Genomic DNA, 26652 nt, shown 5'->3' on the forward strand with positions numbered 1-26652 from the left:
CCATCATTTTCCGGTGTCCTTCCCCAGTAGCCTGTGCATTTTCAAACATTCACATATATTTTTGTTTTTACATAGATGAGAATGTATTTTTTTCCTTGCAGACAAATGGCAGCCCGTTCCACCTGCTTTCTTCACAAGCCCGTGTAGGCAAGGAGGGCGTTTCAGATCAGTGCGTCTCCATCTGCCTTATCTCTCTGAACAGTTATTTTTAACAATTAAGTAGCATTCCATGTCATGGCTGTTCTATCATTGGAGTTAAACACATTTTTAAAAAAAGATTTATTTATTTATGTGAGAGGGAGAGGGAGAGACCGTCTTAAGCAGGCTCTGTGCTGAGCACAGAGCCGGACGCAGGGCTCGATCTCACAACCCTGAGATCACAGCCTGGGCCAGATGAAACCAGGAGTAGAACGCTTAACCAACCGCACCACCCAGGCACCCCTGGATTAAACACATTTATAAAAAAAACAAATTTGCTTTTCCCTGGGCCCATTTTAACCTTAGATCTGTATACCTTTTATTCATGGAAGCTTAGGCTTAAAAGGGAAACTGAATTTGTTTTCATGCAAAGTGTATCTCAGTACTTCTAGAATGTTCTATGCTACCCCGCCCCTCACGGGAAGGTTCCTGATTATTTTGTGGATTGTCTTCCTTCCCTGGATCAATCTTTCCTGTTTTGCACCTTGAAAAAAAAATCTACTCTCACCATTTGTCAGCACCCTAAACATGGTGTTTTAGAACAAAGGTTTGTGTCTAAAAGTAATAAAATTTAACGGCATGTAGAAAAACTGATGGTTCTATGATATGTCAAGAGTTGGAGTAAGCAGTACTGTCATTCGTGGACATTAGAAAGGGGACAGGGGATCATTTATGTGTTCGTTCATTCATCCATCCATCCACCCATCCTGTCCCCTGTAGCTATCTCAGTTGGGCACTGGGGTTTGAGGGTGAATCAAGCCCAGTGCCTGCCCTCAGGGAGCTTACAGTTTGGAGGAGACAGTCAAACAAACAGTAAAGCACAGCCAAACCGTTAAGTTCTGTGATGGACTGAGCACAGGGGGCTCTGTGGTTCCCAAGGAGAGACAGAGCCCAGCTACAGATGGAGGCAGTCAGGAGAGGCTTCCTGGAGGAGGTGATGCCTGAGCTGCACTTGAAGGATGCACTGTGAGCTGACCCGGGGCTGGCACTGGCCAATGGCTGATGGGCTATACCAGGAAGTTTCCCAGACAGGCATTTCAACAGGAGAGCAGGCCATAGACTTGGCATCTGGCCCACTGGGTTTGAACTGGGCTTCTCCACTCACTCATGGGACCTTGGGCAAGTTGCTTCTCTCTGTGTGTTCCATCTTCTCATCTGGAAAGTGAAGTACTAATAGGGCCTCTTACAGTTGTGGGAAGGACAAAATGTAGCAGCTGGGCAGGCAGTAGGCCATAGAGGTGTCTGTTGGTAGTGTTACTATTCATCTGGGAGATGGGGCATTGATAGTATCTATTTTGAGCTTAAACTGGATGATCTGCATAAGAAATTGACTTGGTACCTGGCACATAGTTGGTGCTCCTTATATGTTCATGGTCATTAATTCTTATTTTTCTCTTGCCCACTTGTGACATCCAGAGTGGAGACCCCAGGTTGCCCCTGGGCTTCTTGGATCTGAGGGAACCCTGCCTCTAAGGCTGGCGAGAGCCTGGGCCCCCGCAGCCCAGCTGTCATTCCTATGTATAGCCTTGTCGGCCAATGGGAGAGTCAGGAAGCCCTTGTTCTGGAGTCCTGGGGGCATTCCCAGCCGAAACCCAGCAGGCCTCCCCAGCACCATCTGCAGACATGTGTTCCTGTCACTTTGGGTGATGCACTTGTCCCATGGAGACAGCGTGTCTCCACCACACCCGTCATCTTGCAGCCTGCACACCCCACTGGGTGGCTTGGTCCTGGAGGGCCGTTGGACTGCTGGGCGGAGCTGGGGTCCAACTCCTCACATTTCGTGGTAGAGAGGGGCGGCCAGCTCATGCCCAGGTCAAGGGAAAAACTCTGGGGTCTGGTTTAGGCAGCTTCAGCTCTCAGTTGAACAGTGGGACTGTTGGGCCTCATGAGGGTCTGATTGCACATTGTTAGAATGTTCATTAAAATGATGTGTCTTTTGGGGGAATCAAACCAGCAGACTTCACCGCCATCATCATCAAGCCAACCAGCAGCCTTGCACTTACCACCTACTGGGCAAGTGTAGGCTCTCACTGGACATTTCACAGAATCCCCCCTTACCCCCCCAAGCACCCTCCCCATCCCCATCATATGGATGGGAACATTGAGGTTCGGAGATGCTCAGTCACAGCTAGCAAAAGGCAGGGCTGGACATGCCCCTCTCTGCCCAGTCTTAAAACCTGTCCTGCTTCCCAGCTCGACAGAGCCTCGGTGGGCTGGGTTCATTTCACATTTGCATCCTGAAAGTTTGTGGTTTCGGTTACTAATCTCCGGGGACTGCTGGCTTATCCATAGGGTGTTAATAACAGCTGGTTTTACTCAAGCCCCCAGGTGTGAAGAGCATCCTCTCCTCATCAGTTAGGTGGGCGAAACCACGGGAGGTGTGACCCACCAGTTTCACAGGGAATAGCTGAATCCTCTCCACTGGGAAGCGGCGGCCAGTTCACACAGGTCACACAGGTGGGCTTGGTGGATGCTGGGCATCAGCCAGCAGCAGAGGTTAGCCGTCAGATGGCAGAGGGCCACGGAGACCGTCCGTCTCTGGCCTCCAGCTCCCGAGCAGAGAGGAAGTTGAAGCTCAGAGAGGGGAGGAAGTTGCTCAAGGTGGTCAAGAGGCGAAGCCACAGCGGAAAGGAGCACCTGTGCCCGTGACCCTCAGTCAGGGGATGACGTCCAGCAACAGGTGTGTCTCTGTGGGCGGCACCTGGAGCTGCAGTCCAGGTGGGACCCCCAACCCCAGGCCCAGCACACAACCTCCTCCACATCTCGGTCTCTTGCCCATGTGTCTGTCTGTCTTTGTTCTTCCTGCTGCTCTCTCTGCTTCCGCTTGCCCGTCCATCTCTCTGTCTGTCCTTCAGTCTCTCCACCCTCCCTCCTCCACCCCAAGCTTGCCACCAACCCCGAGATGACCCCAAGACCTTTCTGCCCCACTGAGTGATGCCTATGGTGTCCCCCGAGTAGACTGCGGCCAGGTGACTGGCCCAGATCCTGAGCTGGGCCCCAATCCAGACCTCCACGATGTGGCCATGCCTGGCCCTCGGTGCACTGTTGTTCTCAGAGCCCACTGAGAGAGGTCGGCAGCTGGGATGGCACCAGCTTTACCCGGGAGGCGTCAGCCCCCGCCACTGGGCAGTATGCCGCAGCCTAAGGTGACATCGTAGGCTGCAAGGAGCCCACAGGGAGGGGACATTGTATGAGGTTTTGCTGGCAGCACTGGGCTCAGTCTGAGGACTCTGCCCGCCCTGCTCCTCGTCCAGTTCCTTCTGGCCTGGCTGCCTTCCCTCTCCTTCTTTCCCTCTCCTGTCCTTCCCTTCCCTCCTTCCCTGGCTCCTCCCTTCCTGCCTGCCTTTTGCTTTACTGAGCATTTTCTAAGTGCCAGGGACTGCAAATAACACTGTGAATCCAAAGTGAGAAAATGCAACTCACCCAGTCAGGGAGATTTTTTTTTTTTGTCCTGGGACAGACAGGCATCCCACGAATCATACAGGTGATGGGAACCACCAGCCAGGATCAGGCCTCAGAGGGCGAAGACTCCAGTCGGGACTTGGGACTCAAGCTAGGGAAGCCGCCCCCCGGCCGATGCTTGTGGGGCAGCCCTTGGCCAGGCAGAGGGGTATCCTGGGCAGAGGGAAGAGTACGGGTTCAGGCCTGTGGTGTGAAGGGGCATCATTGTGGCCACAGGGGCAGGCAGTGAAGGGGAGTAGACGCAGCAAGGTGAGTGGGCACTGGACCTTGGGGTTCAGAGCAGGCTGCATTAAGATGGCCAGTGCTCTTACTTAAAGAACCTGGTCTGGGGTGTGCATGAATGTGACACACTGGGGGCCCCGTCCGTCTTGGACCAGCAACCCCCCTCATTCTCCCTTCCTGGCCTGAGACTCCATAACGGGTGCCACTAGAGATGGACTGTGGGGGTGGGCACGGGACAGGGAGTCGTGACACCTGGATGCCGGGCCCAACCAGCCATCCCTCCCTGTCTCCAGCCCTTGGCTTTCTCATCTGTAAAATGACCATGGAGGATCCGACAAGCTCTCCAGTTCAAGCCAGAGCGAGGAGACGCCGCATGGGCTTTGGGCGTCAAACCAACCCAGGTTCAAATCCCAGCTCCACCACACCTTGTAATTGTATGAGTTCGGGCATGTCCCGTTGCATCTCTGGGCCTCAGTCTCCTCCCTTGTAAAATGGGTCCATGATATTCCTACCGAATAGGGCTGCTTGGGACCATCAGACGGCAAAATGAGGGGCACATCGCCAGCGCTCAGGAGTGTCAGCCCTTGATATTACCGTTACTGTTACTCCTCAGCTGTTGGTGCGAGACTGAGTGGAGCAGGAGAGAGGAAAGGCTGCAGTCCCTCAGGGGCAGAGACCCAGCAGGTGTCACAGAGCCTGCCTCCCCGCACAGCTGAAGAGTGTAGAGTTGCAGAAGGGGGAGGGGATGTGCATCTTGAATTGCTGAAAACTGCTCTGTCAGCCCTGGAGTGCTCTTCCGATTCAAGGTTCTTTCCCAGGCTGAAGTGTCAGACACCCCAGAATACATACAGGCGCCTTATTTTCTCTTTTCCCCACCCCCTCCATAACTACATTGCCTTTTCTGGTTAAGAAGCTCACACCCACTCACTGTTAAAAAAAAAAAAAAAGTTATTTTTGGAAACACCTTCCTCCAACAAATATTTATTCAACAACTACCCTAGGCTAGGCTCTGTTCTAAGTGCTGGGGTGCAGCACTGGATGAACAGTCCCCGTTTTCATGCAGATGGCAGTCAAAAGGATAGAGGTCAGGGCCAAATCCAGCCAGCCACCTGTTTTGTCAATAAAGTTTTATTGGAACACAGCCATGCACACTCCCATATTGTCTGTAACAGGCAGAGTTGAGTCGTGGGGACAGAGACTCAACATGGGTGCCGGAGCCCCAAATATTTACTATCTGACCCTGTAGAGAGAAAGTTGGCTAGGTTCTGATATGGGTTAACAAGTAAAGATTTCTGATTCGTTCTTCATTCATGATGCATATGATATGATTGTATTAGAGGTGTGATTTAATAAACTATATTTGATTTTGATTGTACTGTCTGAGTATAGGGGGATATAAAACTTCAAGTTCGGATGCTACACAAAGTCAGCATCATTAATAACAGCCTGTTATTCCCCACTGATGGTGTCACTGCCAATGGTTTGCTGGGGGGCCCTCAGAGGTTTCCTTTGGCTTGTGCTCATTATACATTTATGCGTTTGTTTCTACAAAACCGGTATTTTACACACATACACACATGCTGTCGCATTACCTTTTTTATTTTTTTCACATTTGCTAGTGTAAGATATTTTTTCTGACAGTAAATACTCTTTTGGCTGTGTTTATTGAGTCGTGTGGATAATACCGTATTGCATTTCACTGATCCTCGTCTTATTGGACATTTAGGTCATTTCCAAGATTTTGCAGTGATGTCTGCAGTATTTTGCAATGATATTTCCAGTATTTTGCAATATTTGCTCCCCTGCAGGGAGCATCCGTGTTCATAGATCTTGGCAAGCGTGTCTAATGATTTTCTTGAGATAAATTTCTGGAACCAGAATTGCTGAGTCGAAGGTTACGTGTGTTTTACATTTCAGGATGTGTGTTCAGTGTGTTTCAACACGGCCCTTAGAGGTGAGTGTTAGCCTGGTCTCCCCAGCATACTGCCCACCACAGCTGTTACGAAGTTAGCCATTTGGGGCTCTGGGCTGATAACCACCAGAGGCTTGGGGTTTGGTGAGCTACTGGTCTGAGCAAGTAGTTTTTAAACCTGCCAAGTTCTGAGGTTTTTCGAGAGCATTCCCATGTACATTTCCCTATTGTAATAGACACTTCTCCTCAGAGCCTCTCCAAGCATCCCGAGCATCCAGGGAAAGGTGGGGCGAGTGGATGTTGGGGGAGGGGGCGCTAGGAAGAGCTCCAGGACAGGAACTTGGAGTCCCAGTTCTGCCTCTTCCTCCCTGGGAGAACTACAGCAATTCCTGTGTTCTGTGCCTCAGTTTCTCACGTGAAAACTGAATCATCTCAAGAGTCCTTCTTGCTTTAAAGGACACGATGTGATTATCCTCGTGCGGCAAATGACAGCTGAAACGTGGGTGGGTGTTGGATGGCTATCCATCACGGGTGCACATCGCGAGGGTCCAGCTCATGTTCCAGAGGGGGGACTCCCCGGGACTCCTGTGGGCCTCAGGTGGATGGCTCTTCATCCTGAGTTTCTCCAGTGTGTGTTCAGACTGCCGGTCGGTATCTGCTTGCCTGTGGACAGTGAAGGTCTTTGTAGCCTCTGAGGCCAAACTGACTTGAAAGAATATCCTGCTTTCGAGCCGATTACAAATCCGACCTTTAGAAAGTGAACATCCGCTTTGTCCAGACATGGGAAGCACAGAGAGGTTAAGTAACTTACCCAAGGTCACACAGCTCCCATGTAATGAATCCAGACATTCTGGCTCCAGAAACCGTACTTGTCCAAGAGAGACTGAAAGGAAACAGGTCAATTGTAATTATGATATTGTGGGAAGTTCTACAGCAGTGTCATCCACCAGAACTTTCTACAGTGATGGAAATGCTCAGTGTCTGGGCTGTTCACTGTGACAGCCACATGTGGCTATGGAGCCCTTGACGTGGCTGGTGCCACTGAGGGACTGAATTCTTTGTATTTTTAAATTTGGACAAATTTAAATTAAATTCAAATAGCCACATGTGGTTAGAGGCTACCGTATTAACTAGCACAGATAGAGGGACTTGGGATCTAGGGGATGGTTCAGGGAGGGCTTCTTGGAAGAAGAGCCCTCAAAGTTGAACTATGAAGGGTAGCTGAGGGGTGGCGGCTGCTCCAGCAGGTCTAGAGGTAAGAGAGTGAGTGGCCTGGGGCATAGAAGGGTGGCACAGCCAAGTGGAAGGGCCCAGACTGGGGAAGTGAGGGAGAGAGGAGTCAGGGGTGTTGCCCTTGGGAATCTCAAGTGTGGTATTAGGCGGTGGAGGGAAAAAGCACTCATCCCTGCCTGTGCACGAATTCTAAACCTTTGCAGAAGGGCCCACAGACAGGGATGGATGGAAACCCACATGTTGCTGCTGCACACCATTAATAACAACACCACCCCCAACCGCACTGCCTCCCTTGCCTCCAGACTATCCGAGGAAGGTCAGAAAGCAATTCCCCCACCTCCTGCCCTGATTCCTACCCTCAGCATTCTATGGACCTTGCTCTTCTGATTTCCAGAGGCCCCACCTGGACCTCCCTTCCTCCATCCCTGAGCACTGAAAGATCCCCCGTCCCTGGGGGAAGGACAATGAAAATGGTTCTGATCACCAGGCTCCTGGCTCCTAAGCTGAATGGTTTCCCAAAATTAACTCCCTGAAGCCACACAACCAGCGTTGCTTTTCTAAGGAGACTAAGGCTTGAATAGGTGGAGCCCCTCAGCCAGGCCACATGGGTCAGGGTGGGTGCGGTGATGGGGGGCAGAGTGGAGACAGCAAGCACTCCTCTTCCCCCTGAGCCATGACCCAAAGCCTCCTCCTGCTGAGCTTAGCATGGGGGGAGGGGACAGACGCAAGACCCCTCCCTACATGTGCTTGGGGCAGCCATGCCAAGCCCAAAAGGAACCCCTGGAGGCCCCAACCTCTGGCTTCTGAATCTGACCCATGCAGGGGATTCAGTTAGGGAATGCCTAATTCTGTGACATCTTTGAGAAACAGTGAGCATCTGGGAGCATGCACAGATGACCACTTCCATTCCGGGTCCCTTGGAGAATTCTTTTCGGGGTGCAGGGTGTCTGGAATGTCAGGTGGTCTTTCAAGGCAAAAACCTCCCTCGTTTCCCCAAGTGGGGACTGACTTCATCCCAAAAACGTGCATACAGCTACCCCCCCACCCCTGCACTGCCCATGGGCTTGGCAATTGGGCAGCCCGTCCCACGGCTGGCTCACTCATCAGGAGTCAAAGTCTTAAAAATACATCACCCCTTGACCTAGTGATTCTGTACTTAGGAACCTCTCTTGTGGGAATAATCACAGAGATGTGTCACCTGAACCTCAAGGACATTCGTCATGTTGTTGCTTATAACAGCAAAATACACACACACACGCACACACACACCACTAAATGCCCAGCCATGGGGGATTGGTTCCATGAACGGTGCTGAGTTCAGCCAGTGGTATCTTCTTCAGCCATTTAAAGAAGAGGATTTGGATGAAGTACCCAGTAGGAATTCTGGGCAGGACTGTGCCAGAGTCTTGTCCATGGGTGACGGGTGTTTTTAAAGTGTTGTTCTTTGTGCACTTCTGTAATTTCTAAATGTTTTGCAACAAACGTGTATTCTTCTGGTGACTTGGAGAAAGCATTCTGCAGGCAGGGAGTGACACTGGCATTGTTCGAACATGATTATTAGCTATCATTCGCGTCCTCTAGCGCAGCCAATTATCAGAGGCCGCTGAGGGTTTTAGTCCAAATTCCTGTCCTTGTATACCCTGCTCCTACAGCATCCCCTTGAGCATGATGGGGTACCTGAGTATCCCCAAACGCTTCATTCCCCTGGACCACATAGGCTTGTTCTGCCAGGGATGGTTTCGTGGAAGCTGCGTAAAAGCATGGAGTGTGGATGAAGGTGATAGAACATTCTGGCCTCAAAGCTGGCCTCAGCTAAGTTACAGCCTCAGGGGTTGCGTCTGTGTCGTGACCACCCCCCAGCCCCAGTTTCCGGGTGCCTGCTGCATAGTAGGTGCTCAGTAAATTTCTGTGGAGTAATTAACCTCTACATCGAACTTTACCTGGTACAATAGGGAATCCAGGGTAGGCAGGAAGAGCTCAGCAGGGGGAGAGACCACTGTGGGTTGTAACGACTTTGACCAAGAGGATAGGTAGGAAGAGGGAGGGGCACAAGCAAAAGCACAGAGGCCAGGATGTGTGAGGCTTGCATGGGACTCAGTGAGGAGGTCAGGGAGGGTGGGAGGAAGGGTTTGTTTGGGGTGGGTGGCGGAGAGATGGCACTGGAGAGGAAATGTGGGGTGGGTGGCAGAGAGATGGTACTGGAGAGGAAATGTGGGGCTCAGTTACAAGGGCTATTGGATTTCCTCTGGGGGACAGTAGGGAGCCATTGAAGGTTGTTGAGCGGGAACGGGCTTTTAACTTGCCGAAGTGAACAGGGTAGGGAAGCTAGCAGTTCAGTCTTTTAATGGAGCTCCGTGGCTGCCCTCATTGTGCCAGAACTCCTTCCAGGTGCCCTGGGCAAGGGCAGAGGCAGCCACTGAGCAGGTAGATCAGTTTGCCTGGGGTGCAGCGGACCCAAGCGTGTCCGTGTTTGGACACGGACCCAAGCCTCTTGCCCAGGTTTGAGTTCTGCTTCGCCATAGGCTGGCTCTTTGATATGGGACATGTCACTTCACTGGTCTGAGCCTCCATGTTCTCATCTGGAAAATGGGATTGTAATCAGGATGGCCATGGAACTTCAGTTCAGTGGGGTGGTGTATAGACAGCTTGGTCGACACCGGGCATGTTAAATGCTCTATGCGTGCTGTGTTGGAAACGTGGTGGTGGTGGGAATGTGGGGGCAGGGGACAGCTGAGGGAGTGCCCTGAGGATGGGCAGCGTGCCGGGGAAGGTGATACCTTCATCCCAGCTTGCTTTTCTTTAACACCGACAGGCCTGCCTCCTATGGTGTCTTGGGCACATTGGGACAGTTGGTCATTCGAATGTCCACCCCAGACATTTGGACCAGCCTCTGAGCACAGTAGAGAGCTGGGCAGGAGGGGGCGGGGATTGAGCTGAGGGTGATGCTATGTGATCTGTGTCAGCCAGGGACTGGGTTCTGAGCATTTCTCCTGGCTGAAAATCTCTCCTCTCTGGCTTGTCTCTACAGGACCAGCTGAAGCAGTGTTTCTCCAGGCGGCCCCCCGAGGCCAAGGACACCGACACCCTTGTGCAGGAAGCTGACAGCCAGTATGGGACATGGACAGACCAGCGCCAGAGCGGGGAGAGGTAGGGCCTGTGGGGCTCCCGGCTGGGGGGGTAGGGTGTCTGGATGGAAGGCAGCATGGCCCCCGTGCCCTCTCATTTCTCTATTACTCAGACCTGTTCTATCTTTAAACAGCAGAGTAATCCATTCTTGTCGGAAAAAAATTTAGAAAGTACAAAAAATTATTTTAAAAGGATACGTGAAATGTCCAGGATAGGTAAATACATAGAGAGAGAGAGAGAGAGTAGATTAGCTGCCGGGGGCTGGGAGTGACTAGGTAGGGGCGACCTTGCCACCTTCCTTTTGGGAAGATAAGATGTTCCAGAATGACATTGTGTGATGGCCAACTTTGTTATTTGTATCTCACCACGATAAAAGGAGTTACAAAGAAAATGAAAACCACCTATAATCCCAGCATACAGGCCATCAATGAAGACGTCGATGCTTCTCTTTCAATGTCTGTCTAGACTTTATTCAGTGTGTCTGTGTGTGTTTACAAATAGAGCAACATATTCCACATGTTGTTTCATAAGCTGTGTCTTGCATTTAATATTGCCCCAGCGGATGGCTCGTAGGGCCCTCGGATGTCTGCCAGGTTAGGACTATTGCAGAAGCACTATACAGCCTGGACACAGGAGGCAGGCAGCTCAGAATTCTAGCTAGCCCCACCCTAGCTGCCGATGGGATTCTGGGTAAATGAGTCTGTGCTTTGCAGAGTTGACATTCCTCCTCCATTGGAAGGGTACGACGGGGTGGACACTGCGGGTTCTCAGCTCACGTCTTCTGTAGCCCAGGGCCCCAGGATCTTGTGGTCATGTGACCGTGGTCAGGGTGGCAGGATCTTTTGAAGTCAGAGGGACCTGGGTCGACTGCAGCATGGCACCCTGCTCGCTGTTTCTCTGCGGGACTCGGTTTCCTTGCCTGTGGGTCGTATGCCCAGGGAGCGCGTGTAATCAGCCCCAGGTCCCCTGCCTGCTTCCCCTGCACTCCCTGCTGGGAGTGGTCACTGGCCGCTACTGGGTTATGTCCCACAGCCAATGATGTGAGAGTCAGGAATTGAAGACAGGTATGAAGAAGGCAAAGGGAAGCAAAGGTTTATTGTTGTATCAGTGAAAGCTTTATCTCGCTCAACCCGTGACGTTAATGAGCGTATTTAAATGTCCCTAGACTTCACTTAGATTTCCTGCAAGAGCCCACTGGACTCTGAGTCCGAAAGCCTGCCTCTGGGTTTTGCTCCCATCCTGGGCCTCCATTCCCCACAGCTGGTCTCTGGGATCTGGGTTCTCTTATGTGGGTGGGCGCCCCCTTCTCTTCCCAGGGGTACTGCAGCGCCTCCTTCCTGGCCCCCTCTAGCAGCTGCAGAGTCCCCAGTCCTGGCCAGCAGCGCCATCTGCTGCCTCCTTGGTGGTATTTCCCGCACGTCCGAGAAGTGGGGGCGTTGCTTTAGTCCCACACCCCACACCCCCACATCCTGCCTGTTCTGAATAATAAAATCATCCCAGAGTGGACAGAGCATAGACGTGCTCCTGCCGTGAAGCCCCAAGTTCAGGTTCTGTGCAAGGGTGCTGCCTGGGTGGCTTCCAGGGCAGACCCTCCTTTATTAGGGAGGTGGTGTCTGTTGCCCAGCTGCCCTTCCTCAGGGCTGACTCTCCCGTGCTCTTGACTTTGGTGTCTTTTTAATGGGGAGCGCTTTTTAATTTGATGACTTAATTTATTTATACATATCTGTCTTATGTGGTTCTGATTATACAAGCCATACTTAGAAACATTTCCATGGGAACATTTCCATGGGCATGGATTCTGGAATGAGTTATGCCCCTGTGGACAAAACCATGTCACACTTCTGTGCCTTGGTTTCCTCTTGAGGTTAATATTCAACTTCCTGGGGCTAATCCTACCTGATAGCATTGTGCTGGCCATAGTAGGATTATAGGGTGAGCCTCACAGGATTGGGGAGAGAATTCAGTGACTCCGGGGGTAGCAGTGCCTGGCACGTAGTAAGTGCTCAGTAAATCTCAACTGCATGCATGCATGTGTGAATGAATGGAACCACAAAGAGATTCCCCTGCCTCCTGCTCCACCACAAGTGACTGCTGGTGATTTTTTTTTTTAACTTTTTTTTTTTTTTTTAAGATTTTGTTTATTTGGCAGAGAGAGAGAGAGTGCACACAAGCAGGGGAAGTGCCAGGCAGAGGGAGAGGGAGAAGCAGGCTCCCTTGCAGAGCAGGAAGCCCGATGTGGGGCTCGATCTCAGGATCCTGAGATCATGACCTGAGCCGAAGGCAGATGCTTAACCAATTGAGCCACCCAGGCACCCCTGCTGGTGATTTTTTGAGGACATCAGCGCAGTCCAACAGAAATACAAGTCAAGCTGCAAATGGGAGGCATCTGTCATTTAAGATGTCCTAGTAGGCACCTCTAAAGAGTAAAAAAGAAACAGAATTTATCTTAAAAATTTAATTTAAATAACAATATTTCAGGGGCTCCAGATCTGAAATATTATCATTTTAACATGCATCAGTATTTTATACTCTCTCTCTCTCTCTCTCTTTTTCCCCCAAAGTTTTGGGAATCCAATGTGAGCTTTATACTCTGGCTTGCACTTGCCACATGGTAAGGGCCCAGTCACCATGAGTGACCTGCCATCCTGCCCAGGGCAGGGTTGGAGGGTCTGAAATGGGGCCTGACCGATCCCTCCCATTCCATGCCTGTCCAGGTGTTCTAGAGACATCACGAACAGCTCCAGGCTGTGCCCAGAAAGGTTATCCCACGGGGCTATCCTGTGTCTAAGAAAAAGCCTGAATATGCTTTCTGCCACCTCCTCTCCTTGAAATTCAGTTCTGTGTCACCACCTGCACAAAGGATGTCTCCCTTCCTTCCTTTCTTGTAGTCTGGCCCCCGAGTCCCCATCCCCGGACAGCAGTGCCCTGTCAGCCCGGAGGCAGCTCCCCAGCAGCCGCTTGTCCTCACTGTCCTCCCAAACGGAGGCCACCTCAGCTGGGGACCCACACAGCTGCTCCAGGGACCAGCGGAGCACCAGCGTGGACCAATCCAGCACCGATTTGGAATCCACCGATGGGATGGAGGGGCTGCCCCCGCTGGACCCCTGCCCCACGAAGAGGGTGGACGACTTCTCCTTCATTGATGTAAGTTGGTAGCTGGGAGTGTGAGTCAGAAAGAGTCCTTTCTTCTTAAAGGTATGCTCTGACGTCTCCCAGTGAGTGGCCCCTCTCAGGGGTAGAATCTGTGTGCCAGGAGCCCCTGTGGTGGGTGCAGAGGGAACAGTCTTTGAGATGGGACTGATGTCTGCATGTCACTTGCACCTGCCACACACCAGCTGTGTGTCTGGGGGCACATCTTCACCTCTCTGAGCCTTGGCTTCCTCATCCACCAATTGCTAGCACAGTGGGCTCCACGACCTCAAACATAATCGCATGTGTTCAAATTAAAACTGATCCTAGCCCCCACCTATTAGGTAAGCAGGGAGTATGGCCTCTCATCCCAGGGGTGGGGGGTGGGGTGGGGTTGGGAGACAGTGGGGAGCAGGAGGCTGCCCGAGGTTTGCAGTTCCAGGCATGCAGAGTCTGGAGTTTGGCTCACACCAAATCTGCGGAGTGTTCTCACCAAGGTGTTGCTTGGAGGATGTGTCTCTGATAGCCAGGGATCCAAGTCTCTCTGTAAATAGGTAGTGGCTGCTCCAGAGAAGGGAGCCTTCAGGTACAGATAGTCCTCATGCCCCAGGATCCCCCAGGGCACGCCCTAGAACTCAGCTCTCCTAGGTCCCAAGCAGAGCCAGCCTCCAGGATGCCAGCCACCCAGGCCCAATGGCATCCTGCTCTAGACCCTTCGGGACCAGTACAGGTCCCCTTTTCTCCCACAAGAGCACCACCTGCCGGCAGTTTCCTTTTCAGTCCTTGAAGTCCCATTATTCTCCTTCCCTGACAGTAAGGCTATCCCCCCCCACCCCGCCCCCAACCCCCAATCATCTAAATGTGCAAAATCTAAAAGCAGTCTGCTCTCCTGGTAATAAAGTCTCAGGCCCACACTCTTAGGAATGGCTACCCAGATTCCTCCCAGAGAAGAAACACCACCGCTTGGGGAGAAGGGGGCTTCCTCTGGATCCTCAAAAAGGGTTCCCCCTTCTAAGTATGGTCAGGGTCTCCTGTTGGCCCCTCTGAAGAAGGGCAGAGATGAAGAAAGACACAAGTTCGGTCTCCCCTGGGCCACCCACTACACAAACAGGGACATGGTGTGGGTTGTAAGGATTCAGTCAGATGATGTGTTCAGGTATTCATTCAACAAACATGTACCGAGCTCAAGCTGTGTGCCAAGCTTACGTGCTTGTATGATGTCACCAGGGCCATGGCACGATCCGCTGGACTTACCTTCTAGAACACTAGGCTGTTCTTTCTCAGTGTCCGTTATAAATCCCAGCCGCTAGTCCCTGAGTATCGGCCCCTGGACTGCTCACAGGCCAGGAACCCCAGGAGGCAAAGATGCCTGCCCCCTTCTGCAGATGAGAGAAGCAAGGTGGCCATTGGGTGACTGATCCAAGTGTCCCCCAGCACAGGTTGGGATGCTTATTTATCACATGCTGAGGTCTATGGGCACTGCCCACTATGGTTCGGGGCTCCTGTGGGGCCTTTTGGAGGCTGAGAGGGAAGGTGAGTGACCAAGGCCTCCAGGCCCTGCCCCAGCCTGCGGTCACAGGGATAGTCCTGGGGAAACAGACCCAGCAGCCCCCCAAGCCAGCTCTTCCCTGAGGCAATTCCCTCTTCCTTTCTCCGAGTCTGAAAACCTGGATCCGTGAAGCAGTCCCCAGTTTGGGACTTCCATCTCTCCCCCCATCCCTGCGCCCCCAGTCCCATCAGCTGCCCTCACTGGCCACCATTACGACCACTTTGAGAAGCAACTACACAAACATCAGCTCCCTCCTCCCGCCCCCAGTGTGGCCTCTGCCGCTTACCAGCCCTGGGAAATGATTCACCGAGATTAGCCCATCCTCACTCCTGGAAAAGGCCTTGGCTGATGGGACTTCTCCAAAGTAAACCCAAGAGAGAGAACCCCACATTTTAGGCAAGCCCGGGAGCTGGCCTGTAACAGCTCCTGCCTGTGTCAGCCTTGGCCAGGTGCTGTCTCCAACCAGGACTAGCCCCACCTAGGCTCACTGACTTCTCCCCACCACTGTGAGCCGCCAATATTCCTGTGATCCCCTTTTCCACAAAGAGGGGCATCTTGCGGAGGTGAAGGCCATGGCTCGAGCTCACACAGCTAGGATTTGAACCACGTGGGATCGAACACAGAGCTCTTTGCTGCCCTTCCCCAGGGGTGATCGCTGGGCCAGGGGCCACCCCACCTCCTTGCTGCGCCCCCCTGGCTCGTCTGCATTTTTCACACATTTTGTTCTGGAAGGTGATCCTCTTAGAAAGCATCACGGACCATCCACCTGACTCTGCTCAGAGTGTGATGCTTGCAGACAAAGGCTTGGCACAAATGCATTGTTCTGCACTCTCCACCTGCCCCCCAAATTATTGTGGGTGGATGGGGGGCTGCACTAAGAATGCCTCGGCTCCTGGGTCCTGTGTGAGTAAGGTTCCTGCAAAGATTTAGTCAGATCATGTATTCAGTTATTCATTCAGCAAGCAAGCAAACATTAATTGGGCTCCTGCTGTATACTGAGCTGGCTCCCATGCTCCTGTGAAGTCACCAGGAGGGGAAAGGCATTGTCATTTATGTCCATTTTGTAGCTGGCCCTGTGCCAGCGCCATCAAGGCTCACGTGATTAGCATCACCAGCCTCTGTGGTGTGTTTCGTGGAGAAATGGAGGCTTACAGTGTTGAGGTGACTTACAGTGTTGAGGTGACTGGGGGGTACGTGGGCCAGCCTGCTCACGAGGTTGGCCCACGTACCCCCCAGATAGCATCTTGTGTTCCAGGGAAGCAGCACACACCTCCCGTGGGTGGTGCCCTCAGTTAATGGTTCCCGTGCTTTTCTCCCTCTTCCTGCCTGCTGCTCCCAAAGCAAACCTCAGTCCTCGACTCAAGTGCCCTCAAGACCCGGGTGCAACTCAGCAAGAGAAGCCGCCGCCGGGCTCCCATCTCCCACTCCCTCCGGCGCAGCCGAGTTAGTGAGTCGGAGAGCAAGTCTCCTTTGGAGGAGGAGGCCGACAGTGCATGGATGTTCAAGGACTCGACAGGTATGCACGCCATGCCGTCCCTTCTCCATAGACGCCCCCCTGAACAGCAGGACGGCGCAAGGACTGCATGAGGGTCAGGCGGCTGCCAGTGACCTCGGTGCTCTTTTCTTTGGGACAGAAGAGAAATCTCCCAAGAGGGAAGAGTCAGATGAGGAGGAGGAGAAGCCTTCCAGGGCTGAGAGGACCCCCACCAGCCACCCACAGAGGATGCCTGTGTTTCCAGGCATGGACCCCGCAGTGCTAAAGGTACCGAGGGTCACACCTAGACTATGCTCAACCTCCTAGGGAGGAGAACAGGCCCCAGGTGTCCTTCCTCCCCTCCCTCCCTTCCTTTCTCCCTCCCTCCCTCTTCCCCCCTCCCTCCCTGCCTGCCTGCCTTCCTCCCCCCCTGCCCCTCCTTCCCTCCCACCCCTCCTCTCTTCCCTGCTCTGTCACTCCCCCTCCCTTCCCTTCTCCCTTTCCCCCTCCCTCTCTCCCTTCCTTCCTTCTTTCCCTCTTCCCCGCCTCCCTCTCCACTTCGGAAACAGTTCCACTCACAAGAAGTTGCAGACATAGTTCAGGGGGTCCGCACACACCCCTCGCACAGCTTTCCCCAGTGACAACTCACACTGCCACAACGCCTGCCATTTCTGCAGGAGTAGAAAGTCAGTAAACAGCAGCTGCACACTTGTCCCTGTGGTTGGTTTTACAGGCCTCCAAAATGGGAACAACTGGCCGCTGCTGCTCTAGGCCAGCGGTTTCTCGCCTCTCCTCTCCGTCGTCGGAACAAAGGATGTGTCACAGGCAGCCTAACACAGCAGGCAGCAGAGGCGCCGGGCTCCCCGCAGACACTCCACATAGCTCCCGAGGCCCGGCCTTGGGTCCCAGGACACCGCTCAGCAACCCCCCTGCTGTCCAGACAAGGCTCTTGAGATTCATGCTATCGTTAGCATGAGCTCCTTGAACCTGGGGCAGCCACACCTGCTCCAGGCACGCCCAGCTATGGGCAACACTCAGTGGTCCTAACCATCACCGGAGGCTACTGGGCTCATTCGGGAAGGAGCCCCAGGGTTGGGGTTGAGGTTGGGCAGACCTGTGAATCCCAGGTCTTGAAAACTGTGTGATTTGGGCCCACAGCTTGGCCTTTGACCTTCAGGCTACTCTTCTGTAAAACAGAGAGCCAGCCTCTGCTTCGAGCTAATGTGTGTCATATACGTTAGGCCTGGTTAGAGTCCGGATGGTGGATGCTCAGCACCCCGAGGGGTCAGGTGGATGATGGTGATGGGGGCCGTCCAGTGTTAAGTGGGGGACAGTGGCCACCTGCCACCACCACACCCCGGTCCCCTGGGGGAACTCTGTACACACCACACTGCCATCCCATCCCCAACCATGCCTTCCAGAAAAGGGGGGGAATCCACCCTGCCTTTTTCCTGTGGGAATGTGATAGTCAAAACTCATTTTAGGGGCACGTGGGTGGCTCAGTTGTTAAGCATCTGCCTTCAGCTCAGGTCATGATCCTGGGGTCCTGGGATCAAGCCCCATGTCGGCTCCCTGCTCTATGGGAATTCTGCTTCTCCCTCTCCCACTCCCCCTTCTTGGGTTCCCTCTCTCGCTGTCTCTCTCTATGTCACATAGATAAATAAAATCTTTTTCTTTTAAGATTTTATTTATTTATGTGACACAGAGAGGGAGAAGGGAAAGCAGAAAGAGAGTGGGGAAGCAGGCTCCCCGCTGAGCAGAGAGCCCGATGAGGGGCTTGATCCTGGGACTCTGAGATCATGACCTGAGCTGAGGGCAGAGGCCCAACCCACTGAGCCACCCAGGCGCCCCTAAATAAAATCTTTAAAAACAAACAAACAAACAAACAAAAACCTCATTTATCCATGTGGACATAGGACCAAGAAGCTTAGCACAGCTGAATGTCAAGTGGAAGATGTGGCCATTACCTCCATGCCGGGGTTCATGGGCAGCTAAAGGAGACAGAACATCCCAACCCGAGAGCATATAAATGGTGGCTTTTCCATCAAAAAGGAGAGGACATGATTGTGCGAGGTTATAGTGGTGGTTCTTTGATTATAGTGGCCAAGGGTGGCTGGGTAGACTATTTGCCTGGTGTCTGATTTCTCTCAGCCTCCAAGATCAGGCGGCATCTCCCCCACCCCGTGTTGCCTGCCTGGGTCTGTTCAGTTGCTGGGTGGCCCTGTTGTTGCCCTACAGCGACAGTGCCTTCAGATGGGAGCCTTCCACAGGCCAGAGGCTGTTACAGACGTGGCTCTCTTCTCTTCCCAGGCTCAGTTGCACAAGAGGCCGGAGGCCGACAGCCCCAGTGAGGCCCCAGGCTGGGCCCCCCATCCCAAGACGCCCAAGGCTCCCTTCACTCTGGGCAGTCGCGTGCTGCCCTCCAGCGTGGAGAAGGACGACAGGTGAGGGGACTTGAGGAGGAGGCCTCCACCCTAGACTCAGGGTGGGGGCTTGTTGGGTCCTAGAGCTGCATTCAAAGGGAGTTGCAGCTGTATCTTTCCCTCTAGCTTTGCTCACACAAACTCCTAGGCAGCCTGAGAGCTAAACACACACTCGCAGAGATGGGGAAAGAGGGCCTGGAATGAGGCTGGCTGGCCTCGCTCTCCCCGCTCCCTCCACATCCCACGTGGAGATCCAGGGCTGTGTTGTGGGAAGACTACCTACCTAGCCCAGCCCTCTCCAGATTGGTGGGGAAACTGAGGAATCCTCCCTCCTCTTACCCTCCAGGGAAGGGCCTTTGTCTCAGGAGAATCGGGGAGACCCAGGAAGACGGATAGAAGGGCATGGCCAGGCTGAATGACATCCACTGAATTCAGCCACTTTGTGTGGAGCCACTGCCCCCATCCCAGGCTGGGCCAACACGACACAGAGATGAGCCCAGCACAGCACCTGTCACCTTCCCACCACGGGGCTCCCAGACCAGGCACTCTGGCAACCAGGGTTGGACTTTACAGAGCATAGCTCTGAAAAAAAAAACACATCACACAACCAACTTCATCCCAGTGGTGCAACTGACAAGCTGCTTGGCCTGGGGGAGTCACTCTGCCTCTCTGAGCCTCAGCCTCTTTATCTGCAAAATGGGTTTACTCCTCATTCTAACCTTCCAGGGCAGTCATGAGGACGAAAAGAAGAAGGGCGTGCAGAGCCCTTTGCATTGGTGCTGGCTTGCAGACGTGCTCAATAAAGGAGCGTGGGATTCTGGGGTGCCTGGGGCACTCAGTCAGCTGAGCGTTTGAATCTTGTTTTCGGCTCAGGTCATGAACTTAGGGTCCTGAGATCGAGTTCCGGGTTGGGCTCCTCACTGGGCATGGAGCCTGCTTAAAATTCTCTCTCTCTCCCACTCCCCACCTCTCCCTGGTGCTAAGAAAAAGAAGAGAGAGAGAGAGAGTGGGATTCTTTTCACAAGTTAAGACATAAAAGTTAAGAATTATTCACACTAATGTTATAATGTTTTTTTTAAAGATTTTATTTATTTATTTGACAGACAGAGATCACAAGTAGGCAGAGAGGCAGGCAGAGAGAGAGGAGGAAGCAGACTCCCTGCTGAGCAGAGAGCCCGACATGGGGCTCAATCCCAGAACCCTGAGATCATGACCTGAGCTGAAGGCAGAGGCTTAACCCACTGAGCCACCCAGGCACCCCTAATGTTGTAATGTTTTAAGTGCTGTGATAGAGCAGTGAGTTGGGAAGCTACAGCCCACAGGCCAGATTTCAGCCCACTGTCTGTTTTTGTAACTAAAGATTTATTGGCACACAGCCACACCCATTCCTCTCTGTATTGTGTCTGGCTGCTCTCCTATTTGGGCTGCAGAATTGACTAATTGTAGCAGACACCCCATGACCCACAAAGTCAAAACTACTTCCCATCTGGCTCTTTATCTGACCCCCATGATAGAGGAAGGACTCGAAACCTGGACCTGAGGAAGAAAAGTGCAGAAAAAGGATTCCAGGAGAAGGAGTTGCCTGGGCTGAGTCATGATAGACAAAAATAGGGCAGTATGAGGGGGTCGCAGGCTGAAGTCACAGCACATGCAAAGGCCTGGAGGCCTGACATTACAGGGGAGCTATAGGCAGGGCCTATTACGAGAGCATAGAGTGGGCTGTGGGAAGCAAAAGGACAAGAGGTGAAGAGAAGCAAGGCCATAGTTGAGAGAGATTGAGATTGCGATTGATTTTAAGGAACTGGCTTCCCTAATCATGGGTACCAGCAAGTTCAAAATCTGTAAGGCACACAGATAAACCAGAGACTCAGGGAAGAACCAGTATTGTAGTTTGAGTACCCAAAGTGGTCTGTGATCAGAATTCCCTCTTCTTCTGGAGAGGTCAGTCTTTTTCTAGCAAGATCTTCAACTGATTGGGTGAGGCTCACCCATAATAGGGAGGGTAATCTGCTTTATTCAAAGCCTACTGACTTAAATATTAATTTCATCTTAAAAAATGCCTTCACACACACAAAAAAATGCCTTCACAAAACCTTCTAGAACAATGTACATCCAAATACCTAGGTACAGTGGCCTAGCCAAGTTGACAAATGCAATTAACCAGCATAGGCATTTATGTGGGTGGAGACCTAGAAGGATGGAGGTGTGCTTGGGGTGATAAATGGATGGATGGAGATAATTCATGTGTCAACGCAACTTCACAGCTGCAGATTTTTTCATAGAATGGGCATACTGTGATTTATTTACCATTCCTTTTTACTAGGGACTTTGTTTAATTCCTGTTTCTTGCTCCTCGGTTGTGTTAACACAGGCATCTTTACCACCTGCAAGTACCTGGCTCAGATCGCCTGGGCACTGAGGATGCGGGGTCGGGTGCCTCACAGCCCCGCCTGCAAGGAGCCCTCAGTCTGGCTCGCACTTGACTCTCACTGGCTTTGTGGTTTCAGGTCGGAAGAGCCCTCTCCCCAGTGGTTAAAGGAGCTAAAATCCAAGAAGAGGCAAAGCCTGTATGAGAACCAAGCTTGAGCAGGTATGAAGTGGGAAGCACAGTGGGGAGCCTGGGCCCAGAAGCCAAGGGCCAGAGACTTGAGGAGAGAGAAGGGAAAATGGGTGCGGGTGTTCTGGGGTCCAGTGAAGACGGTAGTGCTGATCTGTTTCCTCTTAAAGGAAAAAACCCAGGTGGACAGCCTGGTCGAGGAACCTAGGATAACTAGGCTCTGGGCTCATGCACTTCTCACTGCATCTCAAAACCCTTTTGTAAAGTGGAAAGGGGGACATCAGCAATTAGCTTAATCCAAAATGCCTCCCCAATTTTTACATGCATATGCAACCTGTATGATTAAAATTTAACTTGGAAAAAGAAAGAGGACTAAGAAGGTCAAATGATTAGAACTGCCCTGGTGTGGGTCCCAAGTGACTTCATATCTTAGAGGAACATTAGGTTCCCCATCTGTGAAATGGGGTAACATCCCCTATGTCCTCGAGGGGTCCCTGGGGCTCACTAAAGAGGCGCTGACATGCTGGCGGTCAGTCCTAGGTGTGGGAACTATGGCTCATAATTCCTAGAAGCTGGCTCTGATGTGAGTAGCCCAGGAGACCCTCCATCCCCTTACCTATAAATCTCAGATCCAGAAGACACTGACAATGAAGCATTTTCATAACTTACTACTTGTAGCAAAGCCTGACCTACGTGGTTGTCTGTGTTTTATGCTATGGGTATAATCCAGGGGCATTTCATAATATATATGTATGCCTATGTGCATGTGTATATGTGTCTACAATAAACCCTACCCCACCAAATTTTAAATTCCCAGGCAATCTGTGCTCAAGGGTTTTTGGATAAGGAATGGGATCCTGTGTTGGTTTTTGTGTTTAGTGCTATATATGTCATATTTCTGTGAACCTTCCAGCCATCCATTTGAGGAAACAGGCTGGAACCCTAACCTGACCTTACACTTCCTGTGGGTTCTACTGCATTTGGCCACCTGTCTCCTTCCTCGCCCCACTCCAAAAAAAAAGGTCATCTTTTCTAGCCTGTGACCTCTGGGGCTGGGGGCTGGCCATCTTGGAGAATACCAGACAAGGTTTAAAGGCTTGATGGCAGAGACACCGAGGGTCCCATGTTCCCCTTGCTGACACCAGGACTGTCCCCTCCTCTCCAGACAGGGGACACTGCCACGTATAATGAACAGAAGCCTTAACTGTCAGAACCCGAAGATGAGGCCATGCTGATGCTGTTCCTGCCTAGACCCTTCCAGCCGGGTGGAGAACACAGCCCGGTGACTCCCGCCCCCTGCAGAGGCTCTCTCCAGATCGGGATGCAAAGACCCACCCTCTTCCAGCACCTGCACGTCTCCCCAGACAGCACTTGAGGCGGAGAACAAAGCCAGGCTGCCCAGAATTGTCCATGCTGGTGGTTTTGTGTTTTACGTGAACAATGTCCATTTCCACTGTCTCCACCCGGAGACATCACTCCGGGAAGATCAATCTGAGTTGAACCATCTCCCTGGGCTCTGGAAAACACCTGTATTGTGAAAGTATTCCTTGCCCCGACACCAGGGGAGGTCCCTTTCAAAAGCCTATTTCCAAGGAAGAAGAAACTCAAGTTTCCTGCTGTAATTGTGGCCCAAGGCAGCGTCACTGGGTTGGGCTGCGTTGGGTTTTTTGGTGAGTTCCATCTCCCTCCCTCTCCAAGAATCAGCAGCTCCAGTGTTTTAAACATACCCATCCTTATTTCAGGTGTGTTTATCCTTACAATGGGGCTGTGTGCAGAGATGATCTGTTCATTATACATCACTTTGGTTTGCTTTAGAAGGCGTTAAAGCAATAATTCAGCCAATTGTCTTTGAAATTTGATATGTATATATGTTTTTTACGTTCAAGAGCAGAAGGAAAGGTGTATGAATAATTTGCTTGAAGTATCTGATCATCTCAGGTTATCTTACCCCATCCATGCTTTAAAAAAAAAAAATTCCAGCTGTCACCTCTGTGTATATATTTTCCTGGTTTCTTTTCATTTGAGCTCTGGTTTCTGTGGAGTGACCTTTGTCCCTTGGCCTCAAGGGTTCATCAGGGGCAGCAGCCTGGATGGCAGTGCCTTTCCCTCTCAAACAGCAGACCTGCCCTGAGAATCTTCTTCTCCAGTCTTTTTTGAACAGCACCCAAGATACTGGCGTAGAAGATTCATTCCAAATTGGAACAAATGCATGAATGGGGGGAGGTTTTCTTCTCTTTCTTCTCACCTCTTCCTTCTACCACTCCCCTGCCCCACCCCGTGCAAACCACCTGACAGAGTGCTTCCTTTAGGACTAAATGTAGGAAGGGAGGGTCTTGCTGAAATCTTCTCTGGACAGAAGTGCTGGATGCTAGGTGACAAAGTATAGGGTTTGCCTTGCCTCTTTTTTTTTTTCTTCCTTGCTCTAAGCTCATTCCCAGGAATCTCTAAGACCTCTGGGGGTCGTAGGCACTCTCTACATGGTCTTTTTTTTTTTTTTTTTAAATCCTCAACACCAGCCTCCTCCATCTCTGAAACCCAAGGCTCCAGCAAACATCCCAGATAGGCTTGACTGGCCACCTGCCATCCCTGGAGTTGCCAAAACCGTGTGCCAATCCTGCTGGGGAGAAGCCCATTGGTGAGAAAGACACCTGGGACAGTTCACAGGGCCCCCTGGTACTGCTGAGGGGCCCCAGGACTGAGTTTTCTAAGGCTAGATGTGGAATGGATGGGCCTTACCTACTGATTTCCCCAGACATGCAAGTCTTTCTTGAAAATCCATTATTTGCAAAAGGTGTCAAAACATACTTTCCTTCTCCCTGGCCATGTCTCCAGGAGTCTCCATTTGTCTCCCCATCTCTTCTTTCTCATCATCCTTTACCATCTCTTCCTTCACTTGGGGTGAAGGATGGAGAGCAAACTGTTTCTCCAGGTTCAGCACCACGGACAGGGACTGAAGCTCCTCCCCAGCCCCAGGTCCTGTTGGTGACCTTGGGCTACCAATGGGCAGTTGTTGGACCCTGTCACCCACCAAGCCTTTTGCATCGGGAGCCTCATGTCTAGAGATTTGGCCCTGCTTGATAATAGTTTGTGTTCTTTTCATTCCCTGAGTTAGTGGTCAGTCAGTTTTCTGTGGCCATTAGGTGGAGATTTGATTCCTCCAGGAACTGCTGCTTTGGGTGAATTTTTTCTTTCTTTCTTTCTTTCTTTCTTTCTTTCTTTCTTTCTTTCCTTCCTTCTTTCTTCCTTCCTTTCTTTTTTTTAAAGATTTTATTTATTTATTTGACAGAGATCACAAGTAGGCAGAAAAGTAGGCAGAGAGAGAGAGGAGGAAGCAGGCTCCTCCTAAGCAGAGAGCCCCGATGTGGGGCTCAATCCCAGGACCCTGGGATCATCACCTGAGCCGAAGGCAGAGGCTTTAACCCACTGAGCCACCCAGGCGCCCCTTTTCTTTTCTTTCTTTTCCTTTCTTTTAGATCCGGTTAATGTTCTATTTTGTGGGGTTTTGTGGTTTTGTTTTGTTTTTAAGTTCAACGCAGGGCTTGAACTCATGATCCTAAGATCAAGACCTGAGCTAAGATCAAGAGTCAGATGCTTAACCAACTGAGCCATCCAGGAGCCTAGGGGTTAATGTTTTGAAACAATGTTGATACAATGGCTTTGCAGGTCAGTAGGTCCCCTTTAAAGTCACTCCTCATGTCCTGACCAATGCTTCCTGGCTGCTATCTGTCTTTCCTTCAGGTGGGAAGGGCCCCTTGGTACCATCTTAGACAACAGGAACTGACCTGCTCTGTTCAATGAGACTATAGATACAATGCAAAACTCTCCGATTCTTAATTACGAATGTTGTAGCCCAAGTATACCCAACAGGAAAGAAAAACACGAGACTTAACCTGGAGACTTAAACTCGAGATTAACCTGGAGATCTTTTGCCTAACCTCCCATACCTGAATTGGAAACAGAAATCCATTTAATTCCTTGGTGATTAAAACATACAAAGTCCACCCCCCTCCCATGAAACTGACGAGAGAAGCCTCACCTCTCCACTGCACAGCAGACCCTCACAGTGGGTCAGGAGCCACCCTCTCCATGCAGACTGCCCTTGACCTCTGGACCCCGCTGTGCTCAGTCCAGTGAAGTTAGAAGTGAATGATGCTTGGAACTTTTTCGGATAGCTGGGCAAGTGCATTGTTGCTTTTCCCTTCTTTGTAAGCTGACTGAGCTCTCTGATGCTAAGCAAGAGGTTGTTTGCTAGTTTCTTGAGTTGGCCTGGAGCCACCTTTGGAAATCTATTTTTAAACTAACTTAATATGCCTTAATCGTTTGTATGCAATCAAGTCACCTGCCCTCATCCAATCAGCTTTCTGGGGGCCTTTGGCTCTCCTTAAATGAGAGCCTTTCATAGAACGCAAATCCCTATGTATGTACAATCTCTACACACACACACACACACACACACACACACACACATCCTTTGTACATTAGCGTTTTGATGGCTGGTATTTTGATAAGTCCGTATCTAAACACACACACACACACACACACACACACACACACATCCTTTGTACATTAGAGTTTTGATGGCTGGTGTTTTGATAAGTGCGTATCTAGATCCCCTTCCTCGTGGCCTTTGCCTGATGAAACAGAGGCCTTTGGCCTATGAAACCCCACAGTGGGGCCTCAAAAATTAGTATTGTGGAGAATTCCTTGGTGCCCCCAGAGAAATTCTGGTGAAACTGAAACCTCGAGTTGTTTCATGTTGGGGGTTTTGAGTGACACAGACCTGACAGCCTCAGGCTATCCAGGATTCGAGAAGAGGACAATCAGGTGGGAGCTCTTCCAGGGAGGCAGGCCAACCCCTTTCAGACAAAGGTGTTTGCCTTTGTGCATCCAGGGAAACGAGGCCAACTCTAGATATTGCTAAGGAGCAAACATCGAAATAGGCTTGAGCCTGAGGTCAAGCTGTGCAAGGGAGTGGAGGAAACCATTGGCATGCTTCCCCCCACAGAAGGGAGCTCAGCTGCTTGTCCTCAGCCCTAGCGGCTGCCTTGTCCACTTAACGCTTGTACATTTAAATTTCCACTATGATGCCCCCAGATTGCCCCAGAAGCTAGGCATGATCACAAAGCTGAAAATCCACAGGTGTGTGGTCAAATCACCTCCAAAACTACGTGCGTTTTTAAAGGCGACTTGGGCCTGTGTGGAAGACATTGTCCCACGGAGAGGACTGGAGCCTGCCTCTCCCTCACCAGTGTCTGTTTTGTGCCCTCAATCCCTGTGAGTCCCCCCCGGCCCCCCAGTCCCATTATTCAGTACAGGAAGCCAGATTACTTAGCCTTCATGTAAACTAGCATTTCAGTGTGAACCCGA

The 26652-nt window shown here is 51.5% G+C and overlaps 1 protein-coding gene across 7 annotated transcripts in view; it reads left to right on the top strand.

Annotated features, from left to right (window-relative positions):
* KIAA1671 (KIAA1671 ortholog) overlaps positions 1–23792 on the top strand; it is a 181720-nt gene extending 157928 nt beyond the window's left edge. For 4 of the 7 annotated variants that reach the window (XM_045081481.1, XM_045081482.1, XM_013063511.2 and 1 more), the window contains exons 7-11: positions 10056–10174; positions 13042–13297; positions 16173–16347; positions 16466–16593; positions 17039–17842. In XM_045081481.1, the coding sequence (XP_044937416.1) occupies positions 10056–10174; positions 13042–13297; positions 16173–16347; positions 16466–16593; positions 17039–17281 (921 nt within the window). In that variant the 3' untranslated portion in view covers positions 17282–17842. Of the gene's footprint in view, positions 1–10055; positions 10175–13041; positions 13298–16172; positions 16348–16465; positions 16594–17038; positions 17844–18615; positions 18750–21235; positions 21319–22450 lie in introns of those variants that run through there. The other 3 variants (XM_013063512.2, XM_045081483.1, XM_013063513.2) reach the window with 2 other exon arrangements.
* Positions 23793–26652: the final 2860 nt, after the last annotated feature.

This window comes from Mustela putorius, unplaced genomic scaffold (assembly GCF_011764305.1).
Source record: "Mustela putorius furo isolate JIRA1106 unplaced genomic scaffold, ASM1176430v1.1 tig00000578_pilon_pilon_pilon, whole genome shotgun sequence".
Lineage (NCBI taxonomy): Eukaryota > Metazoa > Chordata > Mammalia > Carnivora > Mustelidae > Mustela > Mustela putorius.